Raw genomic sequence first — 14,760 nt, 5'->3', positions numbered from 1 at the left:
GGCTGATCTTGTTCTTCAGCAACATTTTCAAAATACAGACTGGAGTGTCTTTGTTGAACGTACCACAGTAGATAGTCAGATCGATATTGATGCATGTTCCAACTTTGTTATTGAGTATATAAATAGATGCGTGGATGGAATTACATCACAGAAGAAAATTAAAATATTTGCAAAACAGAAACCACGGGTGAACAGTGAGGTCCATCGTTTGATTAGAGACAGAGGCTCTAATCAAAGAGCTGGAGACCAAGAGATATATCATTTGGCCAGGTCCAACTTAAAGAGGGGAATCTCTCAGGCTAACATTTATACAAACAGAAGATTGAGGGGCACTTTGTATCCTCGGACTCAGCACATGTGGCAGGGGTATACAGGTTATCACAGATTATAAATCATTTGGGACAGCACCTGTTTCTAGCTGTGACCCCTTAAAATTCTCTGAAGAGTTTAATTATTTCTATGCTAATTTTGATCGAGAAAATAAGGACATCCCTTTCAAGGTGGATCCTTCATCGAATGAAGGACCTCTCTCATTTTCTAATACGGATGTATGGGCCATCCCTAGTAGGGCGAATGTGCAGAAGGCAGCGGGACTGGATGGCATTCCTGGTCGAGTGCTTACAACTTGCGCAGATCAGTTAGCAGAGGTTTTTAACGGATATTTTAATCTGTTCTTGGCCAAGACTGTTGTTCAAACAACTGCTATAATTGTGCCTGTGGCAGAGCACTCTACCGCCACGAGTCTGAATGGCTACCATCCGGTAGCACTTACTCCCATCAGTGCAAAATGTTTTGAGAGGTTGATCTCATCTGAAATCTTGCTTGCCTTCCACTATGGATCAACCAACATCAATTCGCCTACCGTGCAAATAGGTCAACAGAGGATGCCATTTCAACAGTGCTACGCTCTACTATGATTCACCTGGACAGACCAAACTCTTATCTAAGATTACTATTTATTGATTATAGTTCGGCTTTCAACACTGTTGTACCATCAAAGCTGATGACCAAACTTTGTTCATATGGTATCAGCTCATCCTTTTGTTATTAGATTCTGAATTTCCTTACTAACAGAACCCAGTCTGTCAGGTGAGGAAATATTTTTTATCCTCCAGTATCACCTTGAACACCAGAATTCCCCAGGGTTGCATGCTGAGCCCCCTTTTGCATTCCATCTTTACATCCGACTGCATTCCCATGTACAACTCAAACTTAATTATAAAGTTCGCAGATGACACCAGGGTGGTAGACTTGATCATGGGACGATGAAACGGCCTAATAGGGTGAGGTTTAGCCCATAGCCTTGTGGTGTGTTGAAGACAATTTGTTACTCAATATCCAGAAGACAAAATAAATCATTGTGGATTTTAGACAGGCAGGAAGCTGCACCCACGTCCCAATTTACATCAATGGAGAGGTGGTGGAGCGATTGCAGAGCTTCAAATTCCTGTGGGTCCATATCTCTGGTGATCTCACATGGTATTTGATCAAAAAGGCACAACAACATCTTTATTTTTTTGAGATGTATGAAGAAGTTACACCTCCGCCCTAGAAAACTATTGAATTTCTATAGATGTACTATTGAGAGTGCACAGACGTACAGTATACTGGCATGGTATGGGAATTGTTCTGCACAAGATAGGAAGGCACTTCAGTGGGTAGTGAAAACTGCTCAACGGATTGTTGGAATGCAATTGTCTACCATTGAATCTATCTATAGGTGAAGGACATGGTGACGTGGCGATGCCACACACCCTAACCATGAACTATTTACTCTCCTACCATTGGACAGATGCCATAGAGAACTACCAGACTTAAAAAGAGATTTTTTTCATGAAGCCACGATAATGTCAAATATCAATTCACGGCATTGAGCGGTGCTGCACTTATATTTCAGAATCAGTAATTTTTTTTTAAATTATTTTAGTATGGTTTATTGTGTTTTTATTATATATGTTTATTGCATTGTGTTCTATTTTATATTCTGGTTGATGCTAATCATGTTTCATAGGCTGGTATACCAGCCTAATGACAATAAAGAGTAGCATCACCTTCAACGTTTAAACACACTGGAAAAAGTCACTTGCAACTTCAGCTAACCATCTTGAATCGCACCGAAAATTAAATACGAGAGGTCTTTTTTTTTTTTAAATTAAGCAAATATATAAAGTCAGTAATTCCATTAAATAAAAATGATTAGCAAAGACTATATTGGCCATCCAAATAAAATCCTATTTACCACCCAGCCATTTTGTGACATGTCTCCAACTTCAAAGTTCTCAATCATTTATAAAAATATCTAGCTGTAACACGCATTCCCTCCCCTGAATTTCCAAATTACACCAACTATTTTGACGAGATTTCTTCATGTTCCTTCACCTTTATAAAAGAATCTTTAAGTTATCACCTTTTTGCAAAACACAAAAATATTTGAGCTTTAGTTAATTGCTCAAACACATTTCCAATCACCCCCTCACTGAGCACTTATGCAACACTAAACTTCCCTTTGCAAAATGTATTCAGCCATTTCCCATATTTAGAAAATTGCTAAAATAGCAATGGGAGAGGTAAAATTGCTGAGTAAGTAGACAGAAAGGAGGAAAAATTCATCTGAAAACACAAAAGTTTATTTTGTTCTTACCAGTAATCATTCCACCAACTGGTTTAATGCTAAGAAACTGCTGGTCATGCTTGGCTCTTTCTTCCACTGTAATGGCACAGATATCCAGGCCTCCTGTTTCAAAAAGAGGACAATCAATTCAAATAATTTTCTCGGTTGGACTAAAAACAATCTTTCCTTTCCTCTTAATGTGCTCATGGAATTAAGTTCAGTATTTCAGATTATATTCATCATCATGTCACCTAATGATGCAACAGGCAATAAAACTGTTATTGGTAGAGGTTTGGTTACGAGAGACCAAGTTACAGCTTTTCCACAGCAGGTTGAAATGCACGCCAACAATCCTCACAGCAGAATTTTAAAACCTATGGACACTAAATATTACTAATACCGTAAAATAATAGGTAAAATATAAATCAGTAATTAGACAAATAAAATATTTTCCCCACCATAAACAAGATCAGTGATTTGGGAAGGGACACAAACTGGTCACTGTAAACTCTCCTCCCTCACCACCACTGGTTGTGAGTTTGTTATAGTGGTCCGCAGTAAGTAAAGGAATACTTAAGGTGGTCTGTTTTAAAAAAAACAGATCCATTGATTTACTGTATATTTCAGAGTTTAAGTCGAGTCTTGAAACCTTCAAAAAAATGGTGGTCGACTTAAATGCCGGATATACTTTTAAGACCTTAAAAAAAGCTAACCCTTGAAAAAAAAAACCAAAAAAAAAGCCCGAATACAACAAATTTTGAACGCAAATTTTTATTGAACCAAAACACATTTAGAACCCTTCAAAATCACGATCATCATCTGAGGCAAAGATGGCTGCAAGCACTGTTTAAACAGTCTGCAACTGATGAGGCGGCTTCAGCTTCACGGTCAATGTCCCACAATAAATCATCTTCCGTGCCATCTATTGCACAAGAGATACTGCACTTTGAAAGTGATTTCATTACAGCCTCTATTTTCACTTTGTCCCATGCTTTGAGCACAATGTCACACAACACATCAAGTGATGCAGCACTCATTGCCCCACCTTTTGTAAATGACCTTCCTCCACTCATCATCCATGTATTCCATTCCTCACAGACATGGTCTTTGAATGACTTGTTCAAGCACACATCGAGAGGTTGCAACAGAGAAGTGAAACCACCCAGGATAACTGCCATGTAAGTATTATGTAGTGCTAATCTATTTTTAGTGTTTTCAGTTAAATGACTATCCCAGACCAGCAAACTCCATTTCTTACTTAAACTGCCTGTTGCACACATTGTCTATCCATAGTATTACACCATTTTCATCCATCCTTTTTCATGAAAATGTACATACCTGCTGGGAATTTTATTTTAGGTTTAAATTTGCAGTTGAAGATTAATTACCATGGGAGATTTAATTCAATGTTATTAAAAAGAACAAATTTTTGTAACTTTGTTAGACCAGACCAATTCCAATTCAGTAAATGACAAATTCATTCTGTGGGGTGCAATGAAGGCTTATTTAAAGGATCAAATTATAAGTTATACTTCTTAAATTAAGAAGGATTACATGAAAGAAGTCAGCAAACTGGAATGAGATAACTTGTCTAGAAATAGATTTACAAAGGCAAGTTTTAGAGGAAAAATGTCAGACTTATAAACAAGAAACTTCAGTATAACACACTTCAAACATAGAACAGAGAAAGCAATAATGAGAACTAAGTAGAGATATGATGAGTTGGGTGAAAGTGCTCACAAGGTCTTCGCTTGGCAATTAAAAACGGAACAGGTTTCAGGAACCATTAATGCATTAAAACAGAGTCCAATGTGACTTTTAATGAGGCTTTTAAATAGTTTTATTCGCAGTTGTACAAATCTGAATTGCAAAGCGATGACAATAAAATAGAGGATTTCCTGTCTCAAATTAGGTTGCCAGTATTAACTCTTCAGGAGCAAAGTGACTTGGGTGCCTCTTTCATGTCTAGGGAGGTGAGGGAGGCACTGAATTCATTACGTAATAAGTCTCCGGGAAAGGATGGCTTCCTGTCTGAATTCTACAAAGAATTTAAAGATTTATTAATTTCTCCTTTTAGGAAGCTCTGGAATAGGTGAGGGTGACACATTTGCTACCAGAAACATTTTCTACTGCGATAATAACTGTAATACCAAAAGAAAAAGACAGAAACCCTTTAAAACCATCGTCTTAAAGACCAATTTTTTTGTTAAATGTAGATTTATAAGATAATTGGAAAAGTTTTGCCAATAGGTTGATGAAGTTTTTGCCAAAATTGATACACATGAACCAAACAGGTTTTGTAAAAAGGAGAAAATCTGCAGATAACTAGATTGCTTCGTATAATACATTCAGCACAAAAGAGGGGAGAAATAAGTGGCATTGGACACATAAAAATCATTTGATTGAATAGAGTGGTACTTTTTTTTTTGTATAAGGTTTTTGAGAAATTTGGGAGGGTCTGGCATTAACAAGTTGGGTTAAAGCATTATATAATAATCCTGAAGCTAAAGTCGTTACGAATGGGCAGGTCTCAACTTTGTTTTCTCTGACTAAGTCTAGTAGACAAGGTTGAACCTTATCACCTTCATTATTTATTTTAGCAATTAAACCTCTTGCAGAATTTATTCAAACCAATTTGGATATTAAAGGGTTTATGGTCAATCAGGAAGAATATAAAATTAGTTTGTTTGCTAACAATGTTGATCTATTTATCAGAGTCAATGAGCTTGTTACGCAAACTATATTTAAGATTAAATTACCACAAACTCCAATATTATTTTTATTGGGTAACATTAAGGAATAAGACCCAAATTGAAGATATTTACATATCAAAAACAATTTTTAAAGATTGCTTTAGGAGTGGCAGTGACATGGAGATCAGGTGCATATTTGGATATGGAGCGTTGGAATGCAGAGAAGCTCAGTTGTGTTCCTTTGGAAAAGATTACTTACAATTTGAGAAATAGGTATGACATATTTTTGAAAATTTTGCACCCATATTTAAGAATTGAAGGAATGAATCTCTAGACCTTTCCTTCAGCTCCAAACTTTGTTAACCTCCTTGAAATATTATCAGAAGTTATTAATAATTAATTCCGTGTAGTAAGGGAGGGGGCCTCTGGCAACCAGATTTCTATTCTAGTTTCTTAGTTTTCTTTTACATTATTTATTCTTTTTACTTTATTTCTGTTTCTTTTTCGTGTCTTTTATTCTTTCTTCTTCTTCTTTCTATTGGGGTTAGTTTAATGGGGGGAGGGGGTTTGGAGTCGTCATCATCATGTAATAGATTTGACACTTGCTTTTAATTTGTACTTGGATGATGCATGCACGGAAAAAAGTTGTAAATAAAATTTTCAAAAAAAATCATGGGTCTTAACTTTGCCCCATCAGCCATGCACGATAACATCACGGTAAACCTGTTTTTTTTCCATGGCCTGTACTTCTGGTTTGCACAGTTTTCACATTTTTACATTATTGTTCCTTGCCTATTATGTAGAAATTCATGGGGATTTTGTCCAATATTTGCCAATGCAAACTGGTGTTTCTGCCTGCCGGATACGTATAATAAACTGGTGAAAACTTACAACTTTTATGATCAAAATCTTTTGGTAGTTTCTGAGCAATTTTTATTTCATCATTATATCAGATTTTTCCTGTTCGTGAAACAGTTGCTCCAGCCTACTGTAGCTTCAAAGTCTTTACTGCCTTCTGGGTGTGACTTTGCCCACTTCAATGTAAATGTTCTTTTTTTTTTATTTTGAGTGACTACGTAGCAATCTTGCCTCTGTTCTCGTACCCATTCTGCAATGTGATTTTCCAACTCTGGTCAACCCATGATTCTTGTTATCATTCAGCATTGCCCTTTTGGTATTTTTCTTAAAGTCACTTTTTTATTTCTCCATCCTCTTTCTAACTTCTCATATATATCAAATTTTCTTGCAGCAGCCCAGTTGTTGGTTACTTTAAAACTCACTTCATACTTTCATAGTTTTGATGGAGCTTCCATGATAACAATCACCTCCAGCCATCACCCAGCAGATCAATCATTGCGATTTTTAGGGGTTGACATATACACTGACAAACATCTCAGGTCTTGTGATTCTTGCGGGGTAGACTTGTATATCCGATACATGTTAAAACCCTTGAAGTGAGGCTGGAAAAAAAGGGGGCAGGGAACTTGTCTGCCGAAATATACAGAATATTTTCTGTTCCTTGGGGGAAGCACCATGTTAAAATCAGTTGTTTTGGACTTTAAGTAAGAGGGGGGCAAAAAGTGAAAACCCTCAGTTATCATTCACACCCACTCTTAATCTCTTGGCATCCAGTTCAGAGAAGCATTAAAACCGTCAGCTTCCTTGCAAAATCTGGCATTAAAAACCTCAGCTGCATGATACTAAAAAGTAATTGATTAAATTACCTAATTTTATCCTCGTGCAAAAGATGGCAAAAAGTGTGCTTGCACAGTATCTATTACAAGATTACAAGTTAGGGCTGAAGGCATACAAAATCAAATAATCAAAAAAAATTGGGTGAAAAAACTTGTAAGTAGTGAAGAAAGAGAAGTTGCTATGATATTGCAGATAGTACTTGCCCACAAAAGCTGTCGGAAACTGAGCCATGGTTCTTTATTTAAGTCATTAGCAGATTCCTGAAATAGATAAGGAATTGTTAGCCCGAATAAAACTTAGATGCAGAATCTTAAGACTATGTTATGCAATAGTCGATTAAAACATCACACAAAATTGAGTGATCAGAATACCGTAAACTAATTTTGAACTCTGCTGCTCTTGTTGAGTGAATCTTAGGTGAAAAATATTCATTACAGGCAGCCTGTCAAAAATATAAAAAAAAACAATTGAAGACAAAGCTTCCTATATTTCCAATCGCTGAAGTAATACATTACATCATGATCATGTCGGTTTCCCCACATCTGTGCATTTTAGGAGTACAGGGATAAAGGTATTCCTGAGAAACTGTTCATCAACTTAAAATTTGTAAAGTGAAGGCCCACTGACTACTGTTGGAGGCAATTTTCATAAAAGCAAAATCCCATTCAAAACCCATTATAATTTCTTTGTAAAAGCAAATTTTTGTAATTTGGGAATTCGTAAAGAAGGGTTGTCAATTAACATTAATATTGAGCTGCAAAGCACTGGTTACATGGAGATAAAGCATCCATCTGGGCTTTGTTCAAAACCAAACTCAGAAGAGAAAATAAAAGATCTTTTTTTTTCTTCTTCAGGCATCTTCAATGCTAATCAGAAGTAGATATACAGCAACTCAGTTTTAAACAAAAATTTGGATTTAATGTAGGATTTATAACTCCATTAAAGAGTGTTCAAATACACTTGATTTACCAAGAGAGAAATGCAAATCACCTTGAACCAAACCACAGAAAAAGCAACCTGCTGGCCCATTGAGTCTCTACCAGCCCCTGGAGCCATCCCATCAATCCCATTCGCACCTAATCTTGCACACTTCCATTTATAGCCACATTCCAATCAGATTCTTCCTCCTGCAACCCATATAAAGTATAATTTACAGGAGCCATTTAACCAACATCTGGCTGGTGACCAGCTTCCAATAAATTTCAAGTCAAACCCATCAAATTTAACAGGTTATATTTTTCATCCACCACCACTTTGGCAAAATAAAAGCTCAAAAATACAAAGCATTTTTCTTGTCACTAATTAAAATGCTGTTATCAAACTGAATTCTCATATTGTACCATCTTTGCACATTTCCAGTAACCAAGTGAAATGTAAACTATATACAGTATAGTCCAGGTTTTAACATTTGGGTCATCAGTTACAATATTGAATATGCAGTTTAGAAAAAATGCTGGCTACCAACCTCCTGTGAATGAATAAAAGGTTAGATTTATTTAATGTTATTATGAAGGAAAAGGATAATGGGGGGGAATTAACTTTTTTTAAATGGTAATGGAAGCACAATTAAGTGATTAAGCGCATGTTCACATTTTTTATAAAAGGGCTTTTGCAAGTACATTTAGAATTAATGCCAAGTTCATTTTGAAATAAAGTACAAAAGAGGACATAGTATAACATGTCAAGGAACAACATATATTCCTCACATCAAGATACCAAAACCTCTCTTCCATAAATTAAATTTTCAGGAAATTGATATTTTCAGGAATAATGGTCATTATTGATATGAAAGGTTTGGCAAGATTGATAAAACTAAGAACACGAGTTGACAAGACTGGATGGCCTCCACACAAAAAGCTACTGAAGGAAACAGGCACTGAAATGAGTCATCCTGGCAGGGATCTTTGACGAATCATCTGGGGAAAAAAAAGCAGCACTCGAAAAAGCAGAGCAAAATCAATGCAATTCGAAGTGTTTCAATTGCATGGGTAAAGTGCAAGAGTGAGGAGAGGCATGTGAGAGACTGCAGATACTGGAAATTGGAGCAACAGACCATCTGCTGGAGAAGCTCAGCGGGTCAAGGAAATCATCAGATGAAAACATGCATCAAGGCTTCTAATATGTTGTCATATTTTCCCCCTCACTGATGGTGCTCAACCTGCCGAATTCCTACCACAGAGAGGGGGGAAATATTACAACATATTAGAAGGGGTGGATCTTGTTTAACTAAGTGGTTAGAATTCATACAGATTTGGAAGTAAAACTATATAATACTGGTCATAAGCAAAACTAATTAAAATGTTTTATTGATTCACTCCAAAGCAAATACAGAAAACAACTGTGGACCGTTTTGTTATTGCCTCAAAACTTACTATTCACTGTCAAATATCCAGACAAAATTTCCTGAACAGATCACCATGGGGGTGGGGGGGAGAAAGATTCAACAAGGAAAGGTTGATGAAATTCAAATCATTTGGAGAAATTGGAAACATAAGAAAAGCAAGGAAAGAGTAGGGACTGTGCCAACAGATTAATACAAGCCACTTTGCCCACAGGATGAAGGATAATACTCAGCGAAGGGAACAGCTTGCTGAAATCACATCCACGTGAAGGTCAAAATGTGATCTTAGAATCTGGAGGCTATATTCAGTTCATCTCAATTTGATATAATCTGTGGTGTTCTTCACCCAGATTACATTTAACAAAACTTTTTTTTAAATTACAAGAAATAGTATAATTTCTGGAGCTCGAATCGCCAGGTTCTAAAGTTAAAACAGAGACTACTATGGACAATTAAAAGCATTCCTTTTATGTCAATTTGTCAAGGGTTACATTGCTTATAAAAGTAATAATATTCAAATATTATTTCAATAGTTTAATGATTTTGAAGAAATTTGGTTGAACGTGCATTCTGTTTCAATATGTTATACTGCTTTCAGAAATTAGCACTGAAATCCCCAACAGTACCAAACATTTTACCAATTATTCACCATAAAAGAAATTTAACCTTATATATGGTGAAATTGGAAAATTTGGACCTGTAATTTTTTTATGGATGATAATATACAAAAGGTGCAATCCAAGTGCTAGAAGCAGAATAGGATTTAAAAATAGTCAGAAATAATAAGATGCCCAAAATTTGCTTTGAATTCTATCTATTGCATCATCTCTCTCAAGTTAACCTGATAAAATATACAACCCAACAAACGACCAAAATGCTACATTCATGTGGCAGGTTATTAAATGCATCGTGTTATATGGCGAGCTCTCCACTGGCCACCGAGACAGAGGTGCACCAAAGAGGTACAAGGACTGCCTAAAGAAAGCTCTTGGTGCCTGCCCCATTGACCACCGCCAGTGAGCTGATCTCACCTCAAACCGTGCATCTTGGCGCCTCACAGTTCGGCGGGCAGCAACCTCCTTTGAAGAAGACCACAGAGCCCACCTCACTATCAAAAGACAAAGGAGGAAAAACCCAACCCCAACCCACCAATTTTCCCTTGCAACCTCTGCAACCGTGTCTGCCTGACCGCATCGGACTTGTCAGCCACAAAGGAGCCTGCAGATGACATGGACTTTACCCCTCCATAAATCTTCATCCGCGAAGCCAAGCCAAAGAAAGAAAAAGAAAAAAAAATGTAAAAATTAACAGGGAAAGGACAGTAGATTTTTTTTTAAGTGAAATACAAGTGATCTCTCTGTAGCTGGTGAAAGGTAATTAGCATCAGGTACAATCTAATTTCAACAAGGTATCAATTTCTCCCCCTCTGATGCTGAATGATCTGTCCTTAAAGGACTCATTTTTGTGCCCCTACACACACCCTTCAATGAATTCAGTGCTCGACAAAATATTGAACACTTACTTCCGCCACTGTCTCTTCTGTGCCTGTTTCTTTGTCAAGGAACCCCAATTTCCACTGATGATCTTTTTAGGTCTCAAACAGTTCTCTTCCTCGAAACCCTGCCTTCCAGCAAGTTTCCTCCTCTTGAACTTCTAATCTCCAATGGGACACAAACTACCTGTACTTTTCCACACCACTCCCATATCAACCTCAACTTCACCATCAAACCTGCAAACAAGGGAGGCACAGTTGAGGTCTGGTGTATGGATCTCCATTTTGCTGGAGCCACACACCACCTTATGCCTACCACCAGCCAAGATCTCACCAACTCATCACATTATCATCTCCCAGAACATCTCAAACCTCAACACTTCAGGTGATTGACCCGCCAATGCATCTAACATATTCCCAACCCGACACTCTTCTTCTACCTCCCCCCGCTACCAAAATTCACAAATAGTCCCATCGTTTCCACCTGCATCTGCCCCATTGAATTTATCTCCTCAGCTTGTCCCGCTTGTCTAGTCCCTTTCCACTCTTATCTGCGACACCATATGATCTCCACCTCTTTGAGGAATTCCAACTCTCTTCCCTGCACCATCTTCTCCAATGATGTGCAATCCCTTTACAAATCCTTTCTTCTTCAGGAAAGCCTCAGGGCCTTCCACTTCTTTCTCCATTAACTAATGCTCTCTTCCAATTGGTGGAACTGATCTTTGCCTTTAAAAGCATCCTTTGCCCACCCATTTCTTTCCAACACCTCCCTTGACCTCTCCATCTCTACCTCAGGGGACAAGTTATCCAATGACACTGGCTGAAAACACAGACTTCAGATTATACTTCTGCTCACACTGTCTCTTGTAAGGACACAATCCATTTCTCACAATTCTCATCAGTTCCCAGAATGTGGCCTTCCACTCAAGGACATCAGAAATGTCCCCTTTCTTCAATAAAGATGGATTCCCCATTTCTCCAGCTCACAGACCCTTCCTTCTATCAGAGGGCTCTCTCTCCATTTCCTCTGCCCCTATTACTTCTTAGCTTCTTCCCCTCCTACCTGTATCCATCTGTTGGTCTCTATTCCTCCCCCTTGCCCATCTGTTTATTCAGGGGTCTGTCTGATTTTTGGCACGCCTGGAAAAAGGACTCGTGTCTGAAACATCGACTGCCATGTGCTTTCTTTGGATTCTGTGTGAAATGCTGAGTTTCTCCACTTTTGTATACTGCTCTAGATCACAGCATCTTGTTTACTTAGGATCACCTGCTGCTGTCTATCAATGTCTTAAATAGTAAAGGGTGTTGCAGAGTTTCAGTCTACATTGCTAAAGTATTTGCAATGAAACACTAGAACTTTAACTCAATGTAAATATTGAATACCAGGGCAGCACAAAGGTGAAATAGATGATGCAGCAAAAACAAATAAACTAGAAACCAAGGAAGATTGTTCACCAGCACAACTTGCCAAGTAAAACCAGATATTCTACAAATCTGAATAGTGTAATTGATATGTAAAAATATACATCACCGAGGTTGGAATGGAGCGCAGCATTTGTTTTGCTTGGTACTGAACAAATGAACCAGAGTATTTTGTGCCACAGTAAAATTAGTTCTGTGGAGCATCACTTGTTTAACAAAAATGGAAACTGATGTTGGGATCATGAGCAAAAATTAAGTGGAGGGACTCAGCTGGTCGGGCAGCATTTATGGAGAGAAACAAAGTTAGCATTTCTGAACTCTCCACAGATGCCGCCTGACCAGATTTCCGCCAGCTCCTATTTGCTCAGCATCACCTCGATGGAAACCGAAGTGCAATGTATACAAAAATCACTTTCTCCCAATGTTCCTCTTAAGTCATTTACTTTCATTTCTACAGCCATTTCTCGTTCTTCCACACTTTCCCCTATTTCTGTCATGACCCACTCTAAACTTTCCATTTTATCTTCTGTTCTTTTCATTTTTCTTTTAATTGCACTAATTTCTAATAACAACCATTCTTTTAATGCTCTCATTTGTACTTCAAAAAAAGGCTTTATCTATATTCTGTCCATCTGTTTTACCTTCTATTTCTGTTATTAAGTAGATGGTATAATGAGATCCAAAATTGTTCATCTTTCAAAAAAAATTACGAATAGTATTTGGAAACCATATATGGATTTTGTGGATAATTTTCCATCCATCTCTTCTACCTTATCCACTCCTCTTAATTTTTCCATAATGATTAATGATTGTATATGCTAATATTATTGTATATTAAATGGTAGGTGTTTCCTTTCTTACTTCTGGGTGGGGGGAGGGGTTGGGTAGAAAAATATAAAAGTATTTTTTGTATCATTAGCTATGAATATTTGATTAATGTTTTATTTTTTGTGATGAAAACAATTCGTTTTTTTTGGAATGAAAGCAACGAAATTGGTCATCTGGTTGAGGAGAGGTTTAAAAAAAAACGATGGGTTCACTCGACCATCCAAGGTTTCAACATCAGGCAAAGGAACCAACTCTAAGATAACTAAAAGCAACGGCTAAAACAGCAAAATATCCAAGTGATACTGTCATAAAGATGCATACTCATTAGATTAGGGAATAAGGTATTTGTGTGAAATGTCAGGAGTAATTAATTCCTTGCTTCTTTAGGATGCCACACAATTGAACTGAAGAAAGTGGGAGGTGACACCAACTGAAACAAAGATGGATGAAATGAGTAACACCTGGACTTGACAGTAATGCGGTACAATCACATTATGTGGGAAGGGGATGTCCTAGAAATAGGATTTTACTTATTACTGAACCTGGAATCTGGGATTCCAAGAACACACAGTAGCTGTACAAGCAGACTGCAAGCTGTTATGTTTATATATCATGTGCACGTTTTATAAGTCATTCTTGCAGTAAACAGTTTCAATAAAGTCAACCCCATCTTTTACATGTGGTGTGTCTTGATTACGTGTGCAAATTGGGCATAACAATGTTTTCAAACACAAATTCCAGATAAAGAACTAGATAGAATAGAATTTGAATGTCACTCAAAAAGAATAATGAGAAAACTAAAATCAACGGGATGAAGGGAGAGCAGAAAGCACGACCTATTGACATTATTATTCAGCTCTTCAAAAAAAAATTACCTAGCTGCACAGGCTAGATTTCTTGCATCCTACTTCACTGACGATAAACCCCATTTTGGGTTCAAATAGGAATGTACTCAATGGAGGAGGGGGAAGCAAAGGGCTTTATCTATAAATTGAGTTTCAAATCACTAAAGAAAAAGATGGATAATCCCATTCTAACACATATGATTAGAACGTGGCAAGAAATTAATGAAGGTATAGGGAAAAAAAGTAGGGATATCAATAAAAGCACCATTGTGGAAAAAGTTGGTTAATAGAATATTAAATCCATGGTATGACAAAGGTACAAGATATTTTAAGGACTGTTACACCAAAGGAACTCCTGTCCTTTGAACAAACACAAATACATAGAGGCCAATCAGACCTTCTTCTGTTTTCTCCAACTTAGATCATTCTTAAGATGGGGACCAATGTTGACCCCACTTGAAATTAGTGAAACTGAATGAATAGTTGGATGGTGAATACATCCAAATTTATAACAAAAATGTATTATGCACCAGAGCGAAAGTGCAAAACCAGAGTTGACAATATGGGAGTCGGACTTGGGTGTGGCTGGTCACATTGGTGTAAGGACAGCATGACATGAATTATAAATACAAGATATGGACTGGTTCAGTACAATTTTTTTTTTTAAAAAAACACCAATTATATCTTACCCTACAAAAGTTACACAGATCAAAAGCCAAAATTTCAGAGATGTTTTTCAGATGTGGGACTGAAACAGGAACTTTTATACATGCCACATGGTCCCGCGAGAAAGTGAGACCATTTTAGAAAGAAATCGCAGAAAAGTTAAC

The 14,760-nt window shown here is 37.2% G+C and overlaps 1 protein-coding gene and 1 long non-coding RNA gene across 2 annotated transcripts in view; one reads left to right on the top strand and one right to left on the bottom strand.

Moving 5' to 3' along the window:
- Window positions 1-14,760, bottom strand: part of itsn1 (intersectin 1 (SH3 domain protein)) — a 181,117-nt gene that overhangs the window by 140,931 nt on the left and 25,426 nt on the right. The window contains 2 exon segments of the mRNA XM_069888982.1: window positions 2,642-2,734; window positions 7,203-7,259. Of these exon segments, the coding sequence (XP_069745083.1) occupies window positions 2,642-2,734; window positions 7,203-7,230 (121 nt within the window). The 5' untranslated portion in view covers window positions 7,231-7,259.
- LOC138738551 (uncharacterized) lies at window positions 3,661-13,761 on the top strand. Its single transcript, XR_011341592.1, has 2 exons — window positions 3,661-3,789; window positions 13,473-13,761. It is a non-coding gene; the product is annotated as an uncharacterized lncRNA (long non-coding RNA).

Source organism: Narcine bancroftii, chromosome 7, assembly GCF_036971445.1.
Source record: "Narcine bancroftii isolate sNarBan1 chromosome 7, sNarBan1.hap1, whole genome shotgun sequence".
NCBI classification, from domain to species: Eukaryota; Metazoa; Chordata; class Chondrichthyes; order Torpediniformes; family Narcinidae; genus Narcine; species Narcine bancroftii.
Note: the sequence above shows the minus strand (reverse complement) of the source record. Positions and strands in the feature narration are given on the sequence as shown.